The 19,090-nt window shown below is 48.1% G+C and overlaps 1 protein-coding gene across 1 annotated transcript; it reads right to left on the bottom strand.

The window, feature by feature from the left end:
• Positions 1-301: 301 nt before the first annotated feature.
• Positions 302-18,883, bottom strand: CDC42EP1 (CDC42 effector protein 1). The gene is made up of 3 exons (XM_082241422.1): positions 18,709-18,883; positions 10,569-11,591; positions 302-5,088 (listed from the first exon to the last, which is right to left on the bottom strand). Exons 2-3 carry the CDS (start codon positions 10,984-10,986, stop codon positions 4,271-4,273), a joined length of 1,236 nt encoding a protein of 411 aa, XP_082097548.1. The 5' UTR covers positions 10,987-11,591; positions 18,709-18,883; the 3' UTR covers positions 302-4,270.
• Between the last annotated feature and the right edge of the window lie 207 nt (positions 18,884-19,090).

Raw genomic sequence — 19,090 nt, forward strand, 5'->3', positions numbered from 1 at the left:
TGGGGCAACTAACCTCTGACGCATCATGTAGACTCACAACCAAAGAACGCTGTCCAATCAGACTCTTCCTAGGAGTCTGGTAAAATGATTAGTCATTCATTCACCCCCAGTCTCATCACCATTTTACTAGCCTAAGGAAGGAGACTTCAGTTGTTAGGAAACTGCAGGAGGAACTCTGAATGGGTGTGATATGTTGGTGTAGGGTGCATGGGTGGATCTTGCAACCAAGGACCCTTATTCCAGATCCCTAAAGTTGTCCCAGTCTCAAGGAAAAAAAAAAAAAAGACTACCACATCACCAGTCAGTATATAATATATGTGTATAAAAATTGTAATATTGAGAACAGTAATAAGTGCAAGGAATACATAGAAGGGGGGAATCTTTGGTTTGAAGCTTATCAGATAAACCAGAAAGATCTTGGAGAGATATTTGTCAAGAGCAAGCAACACAAGGTCTCCTCTCTGCTTCCCTATAACATATAGAAAAATGGCCAGGAAGCTATGGAAGCTCCAATGGATGACTTTTTCACAACCGTCAATCCCTTGGGGCATGGGTTGCTAACATGACACCCATGGACCCACACCCACCCACAGGTTCTGACACGCACAAGGTTCTGTTTCCCTGCCTGTTGAAATTAAGCCAATGGAAATCATAGCCAGTGGAGAGCTTTTCCCCAAGGCTAATTGTGGAGCCAAGGGCAATGAGGAAAGGGTGGTTTGTGACACCACCACCACCAAAAATCCACACCCACACCCGTACCACAGTTAGGCTTCAAAGATTCACATTTTCCCCCTTTTACTGTTATATTATGGGTTTTTATGTTGTAAACCGCCCTGTGGTGTCCTGATGAAGGAAAGTATAAAAATTTAATAAATTAATAATAAAAATACAGTCGCCTAATCGTTGTGGTGGGGAAGCAATCATCCTGATTATTGGAGCTTGAGGAGAGAAGGCTAACTCTTGCCTCCCCATCCTCACTCTCCAGTAAGATTACATCCACTGGGGTTGCAAAAGGAAGCAACGACACCCCCCCAAGTCTAATTGCTGGCAGAGGGGGGAGTTTGCATGTGTGTGTAGTTGCCATGTATTTATGTGTGCTTGGTTTTGGTGTGAGCATGGTGCCTTGCATCAACACTTTTATCTGGTTTGCCCACAGGCGGGGGGGGGGATGGGACTTGGTGATCCCTGCTTTAGGCCTAAACCAGTCATATCCTTAAATGTGCCATTGCATTTAACATGCTCATTGATACACACACACACACACACACACACACACACACACACACACACAGTGGTACCTCGGGTTAAGAACTTAATTCATTTTGGAGGTCCGTTCTTAACCTGAAATATAAGTATAAGGCAGCTTCCTTTTTAAAAAAGTGCATGTTAAATGCAAAGGTACATCTAGTCTGGCTGTTAGATTTAACCCAGTGCTTCCTAGAACCCCGCAGTAACCACCAGGTTGACCAGCCCTGGAATACCAGTGTGAGCAGAGTATTGAATCTCCCCACAAATGCCATTTACGTATAACTGCAACTGCAACTCTTCAAGTTCCTCAGGCCACCAGTGGGTTGAGGTCAGCAAGTCAAAACCCACGGGAGTGAGGAACAGCCGTTGGCGAAGCCTTCCTCCGCAGTGCTTGTCTATTATATTCCTGCCGTTACTTCCTGCTTTCCTTTCCCTGCTCCTGCCACATAGATCTCGTTGGCAGTTTTTGCAGGAATGGGCTTCCTCCAGCCACTGCCAGCTCGTTGAACAATCAGAGTGCTGTGAGGGACAAGTTGTGTGACCTCATCCACCAGAAATCTCTGCCTTGGCACAAAAACCTCTCTGTGTGAGAGTCGGGGAAAACGGGCTCATTCCAGAGAGGCTGCATCGCCAAGAGGCATCTAAACCAGAGGACACGTGGAGCGCTGTGATCCAACACCCCTTGTTGAGCAGAGACACCAGGAAGGAGAGGAAAGGACAGGCAAGGGTTCCCCAAGCCCTTGGAGAAACTGTGTGCTCTATTCATTAATGCTCTTGGACAGAACTAGCAGTATACAAACAGTATACAATACTGGACCTTGCTGGACAGAATTGTGGAGAAAAGAGTTCCTGAAGGGTGTATATATTATGGGCAAGAAAAGACTCCTTTGCCTTATCTGTCCCTCCCAAACACTGGGGAGAAGGGCAGTGGACTGGTGTTTGCTAGAGTCAACCGAGCTAGACACCAAGAGAACAAACTTTATGGAATCTTTTTGCAGTAACAGGGTCAGGGAGGGAGAGGAACAAAAATGCATCTTCTTGGGTCTTTCTAAACATGATTTCTATGGGAAATCATGTTGTGTGATGCATTCTGATTCTTACTGGCAGCCATATCAGATGCTGTACAATGACTTCTTCCTCATGGCTGGTATGTCCTCTGAATACCAAGCGTTTGCTCTTTGGCATCCGCCTCATCCCTTTTGTTTATCATCTAAATAGTTTCTTGAGAGCAGAGTGATTTGACCACAGAAAAATGCAGACAGGGCTGGAAAAAGGCTGTGTATGAGTATCTCCTAAAATATGCAGAGTGGGGGGCAAGGGACTTAGGAGCCTGATTCTTATGTTGTTACTATGATAGGAGAAGATGACAACAACCCCCAGCCTTTTCTGTCAGGACCTCTTCAAAATGTGCCTCATGAGAGGATTCAGAGTGACCCAGCTCATGTTTCACATGAGGCGTTTCCCCGCCAAAAGCATCCCTATGTGTAATTTACCAGCTCAAAGGCTTGACCATATTCACTCTTTCTAGGGTGGGAAATTGTTGCTGTGGGAGAATATTTCCCGTGAGGTACATTTCAAATGTACTTCTCCCCACTTTGTTAGTGAAACTTGAGGTGGGGTAGAGTCTTTGAGGACTCGATAATGCCGTTATGTTTGTCTGAATGGCCCCCCGAGGCCACATCTTTGAGGACAGGGATGGGGAAAACCAGATGTTTTTAGATTCCATCTTCCATCATCCTGCTCATTGGCCATGTTGGCTACTGCTGGTGGGAATTTGGTTCCAACATCTGGAGCGCCGCATGTTCCCCATGTGGGACAAGTTAGGCATGTTAAGGCAGACTGAGGGGCTCCACCCAGCTATACCCTGAGAAGTGCTTTTCTTCCAGAACAAGCAGCCTGTGGGTGAGCTACCACAATGGCAGTGAGGCTGTGAGTGCTGGGGATACAGTTAAAAAACAACAGGTATGGCTTATGGGCCTTACATGCCCTATTCCTGCTCTAGGAGACCCAGGGAGCAGGGTGAAAAGAGGCCCCCCTCTGTCTCCCATTTTGTGAATTGGATTCCTACACTTACACAAAATGGAGGATCCTGAACTCAATTCCTGTGCAATCCCTGGAAGCAGGGTGAATAACAACTTCATAGATAGGCTTCCCTGGAATGAGCTCAGAGTAATACCTCATAGAAGACCAAAAATGTACATTTCCTCACTAGAATGCAAAAGGAAGGATAAACAGACCAGGTCCAATCCAGGTTTCAGTAAATGAAGAAATGGATGGAGCACCAAAGAGGATGGAGCAGTTTGAGGTCAAATCCAATCCAAGTCTGGTGTTCCTTATAAGCAGAGGAAAGAGGACATCTTGGATGGTTTGATGTTCGAATATCGGACTGGAAGATTAGTGACCGTGATCTTTACCTCAAGCAGAAAACATAAGTATCTCCTGATAGGTGAATAATGTTGCATTGGGACTGAAGGAAGCCTAGCATCTTGTGGCTTTTCCTGTTCCACCTAGATCTCAGGTTTGCTCCTTTATCAAAAAACTTTCTTTCTTATAATTGTTTGACAGTGGTGTGCAGGGTCTCCTTGGTTCCCCCCCTCTTTCCTTAAGGATAAATTCTTTTTACCGGGCCATGGAGGGGTCATGGTGCAATTTGCAGTGACAGAATCAGTCAGCCAATGGGGTTAAAGGGAAATGTGAACTCATTAACACCTGTAAATGCTGGCTGCATTGAAGAGCCATGACCTCAATGAAAGAGCCAACAAAGGTTGGCCATCTCCTTTGTATGATTCTGCTTTACTTCTGTCCCTTTCTTTAGACCACCAAAGCCGGAAGGAGGAGCAGGAGAGCAAAGCAGGTAATTGAGCTCCCTCCTTCACCGGCCTATCACCATCTAGAACATCTCCAAAGAAGGCTAACCCTGTGAGTTCACACACCAGTCGGCCTGCAAGGTGCATAGTTCCCTTTAACACTGGTCTCTCCCTGGGAGTGTGATGGGAGGTCACAAGAGAGCATCTACAGCTGTTCAAACCTTAACTTCATCGTCCTCCTCATCAACATAGTCAAAGGAATCACTGTGCCCCTCCCTAGCAAAGCTTGCTCCATCTCTGTAGAACTCTTCTTCTTCTTCTTCTTCCTCCTCCTCTACTCTGTGGTGCCATCTGGCCTTGCGTTCCTGCTGTTCAGCCTTCAGTTGCCACATGTTGGCATCTGGGCTTTCCCACGAGGCTTGGTTTCTTGGCTCTTCTCGCTGCTGCAGGCTGCGGTAGGAAGCTAAAATCTGGGCTGCCCGGTTGAATTCTCTTGCTTCCGTGTCACAGCCATTCTGGTGCTCTTGCCAGTGGGTTTCTTTCGGCACTGCTCCCAGCTCAGAGGGCAGGTTCTTTCCCCTAGAGCAGGGTGACCCTTCCTGCGACGACTCTCTGGAATGAAAATCCCCATTAGCACAAACGGATTGCACCAGTGGTGAACTGGCCTCGGAGCGAACCCAAAGGCTTGATGCAGTTTTGCTCTCTTCACTTTTAACATGAAGAGACCCTGGTCTCCAGGGCAATGAGTCCTCCCCACTGGTGTCCTCCGGGCAAAGAGGTGAGGCAGTGTCGCTGCAGGCTGAAATTTTGCCCTCCCCTCTTTCCTCCTCTTCCGTGTTGCTGCGGCCGTGATCTCCCGAGAAGCTGATGACATGGAGGAGTTCACTCATCAGGGAGGGGCCAAGGTCAAGGTCAAGGCGAAAAGACAGCAAGGAGTCTGAACGGTTCAGCGCTGATTCGGCACGGTGGGAGCTTTCCTGGGTCTTCTCAGAGCGCGGAACACGAGGGATGGTGCAGAATCCAGATTCCACTCCTGAAAAGGCAGTGAAAGCAATGGTCAGAACAAAGCATGGGAGAACCTGTCCTTTGCAGTACACAGCCTTCTCCAATGTGGTGCCCTTCAGATGTTTTCGAATGTAACACCCATCACCCCCACATCCATTGGGATGAGAATTGTAATCTAACCAATTCTAGGGAGAATCAGGTTGGGGAAGGCTGGTGTAGGATGGCAATCCTCTTATCCATATATGATGCAAAACTTATGGATGGGTCAGCATTAGTCTCCAGATATCCCAGGGAAAGGGAAAGCTGTTTCGTGTGGCCCAGTCTTTCTTTTTAAAACCCTGAGAGTCTCTGTCCCTCACAATTGGAGAGATGTTAACAGATGTGATAGCAAAAGAAGGGTGAAAACTAAGCAAGCGTGTCAGAATGAAGACCACATTTATTACGTTTGACAACTGATATGGCTTCTAAGACCCAGCTTTGCTGCTTTTCAAGTGCTTAGTCAAGGTTTCTTTGCATCAGAGGATGGCAATTTCAGGATGAGGTTATCGCAGAAGGAGCGCACTGTGTCAAGCTAATGTTGATTCACATTTGCTATGCTCATGCACGTTGTGTTAATAGCATGCAACTAAAATATGCAAATTAGCCACAGCTCAGTGGCTTATGAGCTACTTCCAATGAGCAGCTCTTGATGCTAAGAGCAAATGGTTCATCCCTGAGCTCACCCGGTATCCTCCCTCCCTCCAACAGAGTCTCTATCAGATGTAGAGAGGAGAGGAAATATGTGACATCTCAGTATGATAACTGCACACCACTTTTCTTGCTTCTCTTTTCCATCCTCTGGCAAATAAAACTCAGTGGCCTGAGCTTCCCAAACTTTCAAAAACCAGGGCAGAGGGTGTTTTCCCACCTTGGAGGCACAATGTACTTTCACAAAAACACATCATCTATTCAGTCAGCTCTCAGAACGGTAGGAGGAAGGTGTTTACCTTGGAGTTAGGGGGCAGGCTAGTTAATACTTTGCCTTTGCCCAATCAGTCATGGCTCAGGGGTGAAATACCAAGATTTGACGGTAAGAAGGATGCTTCTTACATCACCCCAAACCAAGGGTATCCAAGGTGGTTCCCTCCAGCTGTTGCTGGACTCCATCTCCCATAAACTCCAGCCACTGGCCATGCTGGCTGGGGCTGATGGGAGCTGCGAGTCCAACCACAGCATTGGCTAGCCCTGCCTCCATGCCTGTCAGCTGTAGGGTGGGCTGTGTCCTCTATACAGAGGCAGAAAGAGGGGGGTTGATGCTGCCTTGCTAGATCCATTGGGCATAAACTGATGGGCGATCCAATAACTGCCTAATAACTCAAGGCCCTCTCCAGTCCCTCTCAAGTGCTACAACAAGTAGTGTGGGGCTCATTGGTTTAAAGATACTTTGATGTAGATGCTGATCACTTTTAAGTTAATAGCCTTTGTGAATAACCGTCAGTCTTTTGTGTACACCGTTATGATAAGAGCAGGGCGAATTCTGCACCAGGGACGTTTGGCCTGAGTGATGAAATCGTAGGGTTGGCTGCGCTGCAAATAAATAGCAAGCAATGGGATTGCAGGCTTGATTGCACTGCAATATTGGCTGGATGAATTGGAGAGAATGGGGAACCTGGTCTACATTTGAATGACTGACCCAGGCTTCTCCTTTACTCATAAAGCTGGTATTAATCTGGGTGAAAAGAAAAGGCGATATAAAGAAATCTGGGGGTGGAAGGATGTGTGCGCGGCAACTGCTGCATGGCTTGCAGTGTTCGACAGAGGGCAGCATTGCCTTGCTCTCTTCCTTGATGAAAGCCAGGCAGGCGCCAGCAATGCTAGAGGGGGCCAGGCAGCTGGGGAAAAGCCATTCTGCAGCAACAGGAGCTCAGAACAGAGACCGTTATTCACCTCCCTGCTAGTCCCACCTCAGTGCAAGTGCTGCAGTGTGGACATTTCGTATTGGGCATGCAGAGTCTAGACAGAGGAAGCAGCGTCTCTGTTTAAGCAGTGAAAGTCAGGCTAGCCGCTATGCAAAGCTATGAGCTCAAATCACCACAGGGCTAGAAGCTTTAGTTATGCTGGTTAGTGGAGGGTCTAGGTCAGTGTTTCCCAACCGGTGTTCCGCGGCACACGAGTGTGCCGTGAGACATTGGCTGGTGTGCCGCGAGATACCTGGAGGGAGGCGGGCGAGTCGGGTGGCGAGAGGCGGGGCGGCGGCGGCGAGGAGAGGTCGCGCCTCCTGCTGCTGCCTGGCGCTCCTCCTCGCAGCCGGCAGCGCTGCCTGGGCGCCTCCGCGCGACTCTGCCTCGCTGGGTTTGGTCTCCCAGCAGAGACGGGTCACACGCGCCCCTCCCTCCCTCCCTCAGCCTGCGCGGAGGGAGAGCCAGAGAGAGGCATCGCTCCTGCGCTCCGAGGCGGATTGAGCGCAGCTGAGAGGAGCTGCCGAGGGAAAAAACTTTCACTTTTGTGCGTCCCTCCCGGCGTGACGCTGCGCGCTGACGTCACAGGGCGGGGCTTTAATGGTGGTGTGCCGCGAGATTTTTTTTCAGTAAACAGGTGTGCCGTTGCCCAAAAACGTTTGGGAAACACTGGTCTAGGTTCCCCCTTTTAGGTGAACCAGGCAATGCATTTTGCCAGTGGAGCAGGGTTGCCCTATTGCACCCTGTCTGTCTGCTTCTCCCTCCATTCAATACTCTCTGTTCCAGGACCCATGTTACTGTCACCTTTCCCCCATATCCCCCTCTCTTCCTTTCTCCTCTGCCAAACATGCTGTAAATTCCTTACCCAAAACACACAGTCCTATTTCCTAACAGCTGCATGTTCGGCATTTGTTGCCTGAGACAAACATCCAGACTCGAGACAAAAAAGACAGGCTTTTCCAGAGCCTCTGACAAGGCTGCTCCCAAATTATTTAACTACCACCTTACATGCCCATGACTATCTGACAATACTGGACAAACCAGGAAACCGATGTACAGCCCAGTCCTAGGTTATGTGACAGTGAAATTATCTCCACTGCATTTGCACATTGAAGACTTCTAAAACAATTGGGCACAGGACTGAAGCCTTAGATTTCTTTCTCCATCTTTTATTTCCTTCTCTTCCACACTTACTAACCCCTAAAGTAATGCCAGTACTGTAAAATACCAGCCAGTTTTTGTCTCACATATTATTATTATTATTTTTTTTAAAAAATTCTAAGCTGAAAAGGCTACCAGTATGGCTTACATGGGAATAATGACAAGCAAGACTCGTTACATATCTTGATTCCAATCACAAATCAAATATATTTTAAAAGCAAAAGTGTTAATGCTATCTTCACTCGCATGCACTGCGCACATTCAGCATAAGTTGTGAAAAGCTTTTCCATGCTATGCAAATGATACACACATATGTCCTGTATGCCAGTTGGGGGTAACCTGTCTTTTCCAGAGGTACAATTTGTAAATGTGCAGGGTTTTTCACAAATAACACTGAGCATGCAGATGAGGCAGAAGTGACGTCTAGAGTTTCCAGACTTGAAGGGCTTGTGAAAGGCTTGACTCTCCAAGTGGGCAAGGCTGCATTTAATAATAATAATTAATAATAATAATAATTAATAATAATAATAATAATAATAATAATAATAATAATAATAATAATAATATTTAGAAGATGGTGCATGCAGCTTTCAGTCTGGCATGAGCTGGCTGCAAATTATAGCATAGACACGCTCTGTGTGTGCATCTGCCCTACTCTCCTCTTCTCTCCCAATTAACCTTTGTCTCCAGGACCCATCTCCATGACCAAGGGCCACCACAAGGACTCTGGTTTGGGCCCTGAAATTTCAGGGTCTGGAATGCTCTTGACCTGACCTGGCAACTCTAGCAAGGACAGCAATAGCACTATCCTCCCCTTAGGATGCTCCATACTGTCATCATTTGCAGTCAGCAGCAGATGGTGGGGTTGGGTGTTGCTGTTCACCTTACTTCCAGTTGCTTGCACTGCTGCTGCTTACCATAGAGACGTGAGGCAGTGGCAAGGCCAACATGGTGCAAACACACTGGCAGGGACAATCCAGCACTCCTGCTGGTGTGTTTGCACCCACCCACTTCTCCCTTCCTCCATTACTTCCTGGTAAGCAGCAGCAATATGACCAACCAGAGGTCAGGCGAGCCATGGTGCCACACACCTTTGTCTGCTACTGTTCACAGTTCAGCAGACATCAATTATTTTTCTCTCCTGGTTTGCTTGTACATTTTAATCTAATTTGAATTGCTCATGATGTCTGCAAAGCTGATCTTGTTGCTCTTGATTATTTTGCTCTAATTTCTACCAGTTTAGCTCTTGCAAAGTTAAGCTTGCTTATTTGCTGGTAACATGGTAAAGAAAGAAAGAAAGAAAGAAAGAAAGAAAGAAAGAAAACCAGCAAAGGACATCAGAGAGTAGCACTTTGATCTAAAGTAAACAATGAAGAAACAGATGAGAGAGAAAAGTAATAAGCAAGTCAATAAGTCAGGGTAGTAGAGGTATGCAAGCAAACAAGAAAGAATCAGTAGCTGTCTTATAGAAGACCCTATGCACTGCACTGACCTAATGTTTACTCTGAGGAAAATAAGACGTCTCTGAAACAGTCATTCCTGAAAATATCCAGGGCCTTTGCTTTGCTTTCCTGTAATATTCACTAACAGCATGTATAGTTGCAATGAGAGATCTACCCTGCCCCTTATTTTCCTTTTCCCTTGTTTTTTCCCAAACCATGTTTCCTATCATCAGTCTTTCAGACTTCTGTGGAGAACTGGGTAGACCAGAAAACATACGTAGCTATTTCTAGCCTCTTCTTAATGGTGCCAGGAGTATGTGCAGTGCATTCTGGGATTGCATGACTTGGCAGAAATATCACTGCTTGTACACTGGTGGAAGTATATTGGAAAAGCCATCACAAGGAAATGGATGAGATCTATGGCACATACTTAAATGCTTTGCTACCATTTGCTTGTGGGGGGGGAAAGATTTATGAAAACACTCAGAGTCCTGGAGAGCTACGTCCCAACCAAAAACCTTCTATCTCCTTAGCTTTTATTTTATATTATGTTACTCACTTAAAAGTCTTCTAGACCTAAACTTATGTACAGTCATGTTTGCTGGTGATGCCCGTGGAACAACTTAAATGCAAGCCTGTCATTTAATGTTGTTTATTGGACATGTTGCAATCACTCAGGAGAAAGTACTGATTTGTTAGTACAGCAAGCTGCAGACTTGTGTTGTAACAAGTAAAACAACTGAAGAAAAAAGATTTAATGGAATAGAGAAAGAGCAATGAGGAATAGTTGTACTATTACGGAAGAGGCCACGTTCAGCATGCTGCCCTTAAACATGCACAGCACTCCTAAATAAACAGAAATCTCAAACGTATTCAGTAAAGAAGTATTTGCATATGTGTAGGATTGTTTTGACTGCACACCTAAGAGTGAAGCAAGGCAAACCAATCCACCACCAGATGCCACCTACCATAGCCAGAGAAGCTGTTGGGAGTGCTCTTGAAGGCAAAGGGAACTCCGAAGCCATCGCTCCCGTAGCTTCCTTCATTGAGCTGCGGCAGTGATACGGCATTCTTGATGATGGGTGAGATGGCAGGGGGCGTAGGAGAGGCCTCGTCCTTGTTCCTGCTTCCTCGGCTTCTTAGCGGGCTTCTCCTCACGTGCCACAGTGTCCGAGCAAAGAAGTTGTTGGGCTTGGCTTCCTCGCCGCCATGGTTCCTGAGGAAGGAAGTGTCCCCAAAGGCATCGCCGCCACGACCCACATGCATGGTATGGCGGAAGTCCCCCAGTGGTGGGCTGATCATGTCCGGGGTCAGCTCCACTTTGAGACGGCGCTTGCTGTGGGAGCCAGACACCCAACCAATCACCGGCAGCTTCCCAAGACTCATCTCCTAGCCCGTTTATCAAAACACTGTCTCAGAAATACAACAAGGTGCCGTTCAAGAGAGGTGGGCACAACTCTGGAGGTGTTTGTGTCTCAGTGACCTGTCACAGTCCAGGATCCCGCCATCACTTGTCCTTCTGCTTCCTTCCTTCCAGCCTATTCAAGACCAACCTGTTGTGGAACTTCTAGGTTTCCAGCTGGGTGTGGGCACCTGATTTCCACCCACCTCTGTAGATCCCCTAGATAGCGTCTCTTCACAGCTTTAAGGAAGCCACCAGGCTAATTTGTTTCTTCCAGGTTTGGGCCTTCAGGAATGCAGAGAGGATGTGTGTAGACTGGAACCCCTGTCTCTCTCTCCTTGGACAGAGGGAGGAGAAGCAGTGATCAAGGAGGCTGTTGTTACACCGGTCGTTGTTCCTGTCTGGCTGGAAGTGTGCAAAGCTGGAGGATTAATGCTAATCCGCTAACTCTTCTTCCGCCTGCTCTTTCTCTCTCCCGGCTTCTCTTATTCCACCTCCCACCGGTATGGGAGCTGGCTAACAGATGGGACAGCAGGTCGCCACAGCCAGAGTCAAATGCCTTGATCCTGGATTCCTGCTGTAAGAGGTTCTGAAAAAAAGACCGAAAGGAAGGTGAGGCTCCTGAGCTGAGATGGTCTGAAACTGAAAACCTCAGAAGTGAGACTTTGCTCAACTGCTTCTTGTTGCCAACTTGTGTAGCAAAAGCTCACTTTTTGCATTGTGCTCCATGGGGCCCATTAAATAGGACTTCATCTAAACGACTAAACAACAACATCTCAGATGCCCCACCAGGTGGGTGAGGTTTTCTGCCTGTTTTGCTTTAGTGCTCTCATGGTTTATATTTAGTGCAATATTGTTGGTCAAGCAGTTGTGGAGAAGGCACAAGGTCTTCCAATAAGCAGGGAAGAATAACTTTCCCCCTTATCTCCCCACTCTGCTAGCATGGCTCAGGATGGCCAACAAGATAATTTGATGGTGGGTGGAGGTTGTCCCAATTTATTATATCTGCATAAGTTTCATTGGTTACCAGTGATTACCATTAAAACCTGGCATGGCTTAAGTCCAGGATACCTTAGGGACCATCTCCTTCCATATCACCCTGCCTGCTTCTTAAGATCCTGAGAGGCCCTTCTCTGTGTCTCATGGAGGGTGGGAAGCCGGCTTCAGTGGGGTGGGAGGGCCTTCCAAAGGGCAGCACCCTGATGAAGGCACACCTGACCTTGCCCTATGAAGTGTGGTGGGTTGGCTTCTCCACTCACTTGTTTTTCACTGCTTGTTGTACACTCTTATTCTGGTGGGTTCTCACTGCATGTAGCAGATAACGCTTTTTTGTTTTGACTTCAACTGTTCACCTTATCTCATTCCCCTGACTTTTTTTTTAAAAAAACAACAACAACAGAAAACCATAATTTTTAAAATGTTTTGGAAGCAGCTCTGAATGGTATTTTGCTCAGGGTTTGAAATTTCAACAATGACGAAAAGTTCACAGGTTTGACATGTTGCCAGATTTCAGTACAAAATTTCCTTTCATTGAGCTGGCTCCCAAGAAATGCTCTTATGCCCATTTCTCAGCTGAATACCCCCCCTTTTTTTTAGCCTGTTGCCTTGTGCCGGCCCTGCCCTTAGCCGTTCTAGGAGCTACATCCCACCCACCCTCCATTTGTTCCCTCTCTTGCGGATCACCTTGGAAAGCACAGGTGCCAAGGCAGGCTAGAATGCCATGCTCTGTGCCAGGGCCACGTCTCCTTCCCAGCCCTGGCTCTTGTTTGCTTATTCAGGGCCCCTCTTATCTACGCAGCTGGCAAATGAAAGATTAAAAACCTCAAACTGGGATTTATGACAGACGTTGACTGCCCTCCCCACACCCCAGGAGGGGGAGAAAACAGTGACCCTCTGCCCTTCATCCCTTGGACAGCCAGTGTCACTTGTCCATCTACAAAAGGACACAGAAGTGGTGGTCACCCATGGGGGTGAAGGCAGCCTGAAAAAATCACAAGATGGATCGCAGTAGTAGCAGTAGTAACAACAACAATGACTCCCTCTCCCCAGTGGATTTGCTATTTGCTACTTGCATTCAGTGCCTGCAGTGCTATAGCCTTCTTCTTAAATAATGGAAGGAGTTAGTCTTAAGCAGTGTTTCCCAACCTTTTTTGGGCAAAGGCACACTTGTTTCATGAAAAAAATCTCGAGGCACACCACCATGCCAGATGGGGAAAGGTCACTTTTTACTTACGTAAAAAAAAATAAAAAAATAGTAACTTCCAACGAATTCTGTAGGTCTTGTTTCTGAATCATTAAAGCTGCATTTGGGAAGGATTCGTAAGGGCGCACAGCAACTCAGTCCCACCAACTCCACAGCAGGGTTCTCAGGTTCAGTGAAGGGCTCCCTCAGGGGGGCACATATATACACCTGGGCTCCCGAAAAGCTACCGCAAGAGCCCTTCAGGAGTTCACATAGCGCAGGCCTGAAGGCTGCAGCTTCCCACTTAGCATCCCGCCAGAGGAGGAAACCTCAAGTGGTCGACCTGTTTTTTCCCCCTCCCGCCTCCCTTTTGGAGCGCAGAGTTTTGAAGGCCGGCATCAACTCCGTTTTCCCGGATACTTCCCGCTCGAACCGAGGGCTGGGTGAAGCAAGGGCGGTGCTGCGCGTTTTACCTCCACGGCGCAGGGGCTCTGGCTCGCCTTCAGCCACCGCACGACAGTGCTGGCTGCCACTTCGTCCTGCAGCAACAGCTCCAAAACAGCCGCCATGCCCACCTCTCTCCTCCTCTAGCACTACTGCGCGGGCGAGCCTCCGGGGCGGGCGCACAAGGAGCGTGGGCGCCACCCCTCGACGCCGTCCCAAAAGCCGCCAAAAAGCCCTAAAAAAAGAGGAGCAGCAAAAAAAACCACACCACACACGGGGGGCGTGTTCTAATTCGCTTCTAACTCCGGGTTAGAGCGCAGCACGTGGAGGCGCACTGATAGAACGCCAGGCACGGGGGCCGCCAGGGAGAGCCAGCGCACGCCCCACCCCGGACGCTCGCGGCCACCGCCGTCCCTCCCTCCCAGGGAAGGCGGGATTAGAGCAAGCGCCCGGGCAGCAAGAAGCGTGCGCGTGTGCCGGCCCTGCCCTGGATCCCTCAGAACCGCCAGTCTCTGGGAAAGTGGGCGTGGCTTCAGAACTCTCAGGCAGCAGCGCCCGCCGCCCGGCAAGGCTTCCCATTGGGAGGCGCGAATGCTTTAGTGGGCGGGGATTGGCGCAAATATAGGCAGGGCGGGCTGAGAGGAGGAGCCGCCGCCGAGGAGCAGCGGCACCAGCAGCGTTTCCTCTCCCCCCTCCCCTCCCGTGTCAACAAGCGGGGCGCCTGCGCCGGGGGTTTGCGCGTCAGGCAGGCAGCCAGGCAGGCAGACGGCGAGAGCCCCACGCTGGGCGGCCTCTCCTCACCACCACCGCCCCGTCTCTCGCCGCCCGACTCGCCCGCCTCCCTCCCACGGCACACCAGGCAACGTCTGGCGGCACACTAGTGTGCCGCGGAACACAGGTTGGGAAACACTGGTCTTAAGCACATGGTGCTGCCTTCTGCCTGGGACCTTCCTCTACCATGTGCACTCTCCAATAAACTATGGCTTCCATCACTATGGGAGAAATAGCTTGCTTGCCTTTACTGATAACTTTGTACACAGGTAGGCCACCCACACCCCACCTGAGCTCCATGCTGCCCTTCACCATCTTTGGCGCAGCACCCAAACTCGGGATGAGGCAGGGAGAGAGAATGAATGAATGAATGAATGAATGATGGGTGAAGAGGAAAGAGGAATGAATGAAGTGAGAGAGAAAATGGTTGTTTGTGTGTGTGGAGAGACTGTATGGATGACACATGAATTATGAGGAGACAGGTAGAGAGAGAGAAGTGATGTCCATTTCTTTTTCTTTTTACTCCACCTGCCACCACCTCCCAACCACCTTTCCCCCAAGGGAATATCCACCCCCCCGCCCAACCCGGGAGGTAATACATGAGCTTTATTCAAACATACTCTCTCATACACTTGACAGGAGCTAATGAGGAATGCAAGATGCAATGTTTATTTATTTTTTAATATGTGTAGCCCACCTTCCTTTTTCAAAAAAGAAATCCAGGACAAATAGATAATATGTATCAATAATAATCAAATATAAAAATAATATTTTTTAAAAAATTCATCAGAAGTGCTATCAGTTTTGCCACCTTCTTTATGGCAAGGCTCTCCTATCTTTAACAGCTGCAGGGGCCAAAATTCAATAGGTATAGTTTTATCCAAGAACAGAGATGCAATAGTTGAATTCTTCCCATCATGCAGCTGTTAGAGGCCCCAAAGCCCTGCCAGTAACAAATAGTGGCAACCTAAAATACAGTTATTGTAAATAACAGTTGCCAACTTTTTTCTGGCAGTGTTTCTGTACATTTCACAGCTGCACAACAAGCACAAATTCAAGAGTCCCAGGCTTTTCTTATCAACGTATCTCCATGCTGAGAATATTTCCAGCTGGATTTTCTGTGTGTCACGCAGCTATGAAAGGCACAGGAGCCCTTTCAGGAAAAAAAGAAGGGCCTGTTGATGAAAATTTATCTTGCTTTTAATTCTCTCATTCCCTATATACCACAGAGATACAATGCACAGCTTAGAGCAGCCTTCATAAATCTGGTGCTGGTGTTTTAGACTAAAACTGCCATTAACCCAGACCCATGTTAGCTGGAACTGATGGGAGCTGGTGTACAAAACATCTGGAAGGCACCAGGTTCAGGAATGATGGAGTCTAGAGCCATCAGTGGACCACATTGCCTAAAAAGCTCCAGAAGAAGGGGGTGCATTCCTGAGCGTTGCTTCCTCTGGAGCCTTCTCTCTTTGTAGGCTACGAGCAGAAACTAGGAATGTAAAGAATTGTAATATACATCATTTTAAGAAAAATATGTGCTGGTTAAGGTAGACACATGGAGTGACCAGAACCAAGGGAGAACGGGATCTCCTGTAACTTTGACAACGTTGAAGAAAATGTAATTTTTGCAGCAGGTCTTGTCACAGTGTGGCATGTTTGAGAAAAGATGCACCTGCTGCAATTCCCTCTTCCACAAACTATTATCAAGTACAAAGCACTAGGCATCTCTTGCATCCAGTCAGTGTAGAGCTGCCCATTCAGGCTCTTCATTATATCACATTCAAGTGCAGCCAGTGAGCAGGCCTGAATGTACTGTAGTTGGCAGATACTATATTTCTATTACTCCCTACATCATGCTGACCAACATGGCAGCTTTTGCAGGAAGCTGGGTGTGTATGTTCTCATTTCTTGCACAGTAGCCTATACATGTTCATGGGATATCTCTACAACTGTACAGTCAGGGATAAGCACTGACTCTTCTGTCCTCTCCCTTTCCCTCCAAGTCCCTCGTACTTCAGTCCATTTGTGAGTTTGAGTGTAGGAACCTATTCATTTTATTTGTGTACAGTGTACAATGGCCTGGTTGACACATCACATTAAACCACGGTTTAACACTGAGGGTGAACATCCAGCAGGCCACAGCTTCCCTATCCCTGGTCTAGAGTGTTGGGCTAGGAGGCCTGCATTCCTAGTGAAGCTCAGTGGGTGACCTTAGTCCAGTCACTTTCTCTCAACCAAACCTACCTCACAGGGTTGTTGTGAGGGGAAGTACCCTGTTTGCCACTCTGAGCTCCTTGTAAGAAAGGCAGGACAAAAATATGAAATAAACAATAAATAATTCCTGACACGTACAATGAGCTCGAACCCTAACTCTTTGAGTCCTTGCTGCCCCGGGTGGCAAATGCCAAGCAGTGCCCTTCCCCTGCAGCCAGAAGACCTTAGTCTAATGCCCAAACCACAATGTGCCACTGGCTCCACAGAGCTCCTTATCTTCCATCTTTGGCTCTGCTCCCTCTTTCGTTCTTTCTCCTTCCAGCCAAGCTAGGCTGCTGCTTGCTGAGACTACCAAATTAGTCTGGAGCGAAAACAACAAAAACCTTTCCCACTCACTAGAATTCACAGGCCAAACATCCAGTTATGCCTTTGTTTGAGGAAAGCTCTCGTGGTCAACAGATGAACAATGGCTTTTGTTCTGCTCCTCAGTCTATGTATTTCATCTGTCACATGTTCAGTGGACTCCTAAGCGTATTTACTTGGCTCGTCCCAATGAGTTCAACAGTTGCATACTCCCAAATATGGGCGTATAGGATTGCAGCCATTGCTTTACAGCATTTGCCACCCTGGCCATCTGTCTAGAACAGGCTTTCCCAGCCTGGGGCCCTACAGATGTTTTGGGCCACTACTCCCTGCATGCCCCTGCTGATGGGAGTTGTAGTCCAACGTATCTGGAGGACACCAGGTTGGCACAGGTGCTTTCCCCCTACTTTTCTAGCATCTCTCAGGTTGGATACCCAGCTTTCCTTCACCCCAGTCCTGCCTATTGTAAGAACCCCAAAGAAAGAAGAGAGCGAACAACATGAAATGGCCCCCATCTTCATGACGCCTCTTATTTTAGGGGATCCTTCTGGCTTGCTGTTGTCCAGCCCACCATAGTCACACTAAACTAAACCAATGTATCATGTTAGTTGCCCATTAGGCTTTCAGTTTTGACCTGGTAAAGTTCAAAGAGGTCACCAGAGATAGTTCTCTGTCAAATAAGAGTGAAAGGGAACTGATCCAGGTGTCTCCTTGCTTGGAACAGCTAGAACCCAAATTGGCTTCCCTAAAGGTAGGAAAGAGATGATTCAAGGTGGTCTGAGAACAGAACTAGAACTGTTTGGAGTCACACTTTTGAGTGCAACGAATCCTTGCCCATTTCCCCTTACTAGGCAACACTTAAAGCCATATCAGCTGAGCCATGTGGAACTGGAACCAGCAAAAGTCTAGAAGATCCTTCCGTTGAAGACAGTTTTCCTGCCCAGATCGGGAGAATAGTCTGGAAGGTCAACCTCATAAGCCTTGAAAGGAAAGTGACGTGTGTGTGTGTGTGTGTGTGTGTGTGTGTGTGTTTATCTGATCTTGAATGTCAAAGTACTTCAGATGCACCTGATGAAGTGAACAGTAGTCACGAAAACTTACGCCATAATACATTTGTTAGTTTTTAAGGAGCCACAAGACTTTGATCAAAGTACTTCCTAGTCCCTTCACATATACACCCCCCCCCCTGAATTCCCTTTCCTGTCTGAAAAAGCAAAGTGGCCAGCTTAACTCTTCAAAGAAAAGATGATCCAAACTACTTTCACCTGGCGCGCGCACACATCACAACTTCTGCTTCAGTGCCCATTTTCCTCTGTGACATGGCTCCCTCTTGACTCCTTAGACCTTTCTCCACCCCACTATCTCTTCTTCCCTCTCTGCTCATTTCTCCCCATCTACAAATCCCCTTTCAACTTACTTACATTTCTCTTTTCTCTTACATTGTCTCTCCCCTTCTCCTTCCAGTGCCCATCCCGAAAACAACTTGCTTTCCATTTCTCCTCCTGGCCTCTTTAAATTCACATTTTCCTATTACAGCTTCCCTCCGTTATTCCCTGCTTCTCATATGATGATGAGGAGGATTTTATTAGCAGTTGCCATAGAGCTCTATTTCCTTTAAGGCCCCCGATGTCACTCCCCACCCCACAGCTCCGCTTTCCCCTTGCCAGCCCAGTCCGCCTCACACCCCTCATGTGTGACACGCATACAAATACCAAAAACTTTTGGACTTTACCTTATCTTGAGGGGACAAAAAAAGAGAAGACTTTCTGGGGAGCTTGGATTATTTTTCCCCCTCACAGCAAACTTGCCCACAACACGGGGAGAGCGGTCCCCCTCGCCCCACACAGCCTGCTGAGGGATGCCAGTGACGTGAGAGACCCCCAAATCCTTCGCCCTCCGTCCCCTCACCGCGGGCATCCAGCACTGGAGCCGCTGGAGGAGGCACGAGAGGGATGTGGAGAGCGCGGGGCGGAGTTTCAGCCCGCCCTGACCAATCCGGAGCCGTCAGGGAACGAAGTCCGGAGGAGTGGATTTCAAAAGTCCGGCCAGGGGGGAAATTCAGGAACTCCTGAGCCCCATCCTCCCCCCCCCCCGTCTTTCCACATGAGACTTCC

This window comes from Podarcis vaucheri, assembly GCF_965113315.1.
Source record: "Podarcis vaucheri genome assembly, chromosome: 10".
Classification (NCBI taxonomy): domain Eukaryota; kingdom Metazoa; phylum Chordata; class Lepidosauria; order Squamata; family Lacertidae; genus Podarcis; species Podarcis vaucheri.

Bases quoted from the DNA above. Each gene is read 5' to 3' on its own strand.
- CDC42EP1 (XM_082241422.1), bottom strand. From the start codon at position 10,986: ATGAGTCTTGGGAAGCTGCCGGTGATTGGTTGGGTGTCTGGCTCCCAC. The intron at 5,089-10,568 runs GTAGGTGGCATC...CTGCCTTTTCAG, and splicing joins CAACAGCTTCTCTGGCTATG to GAGTGGAATCTGGATTCTGC.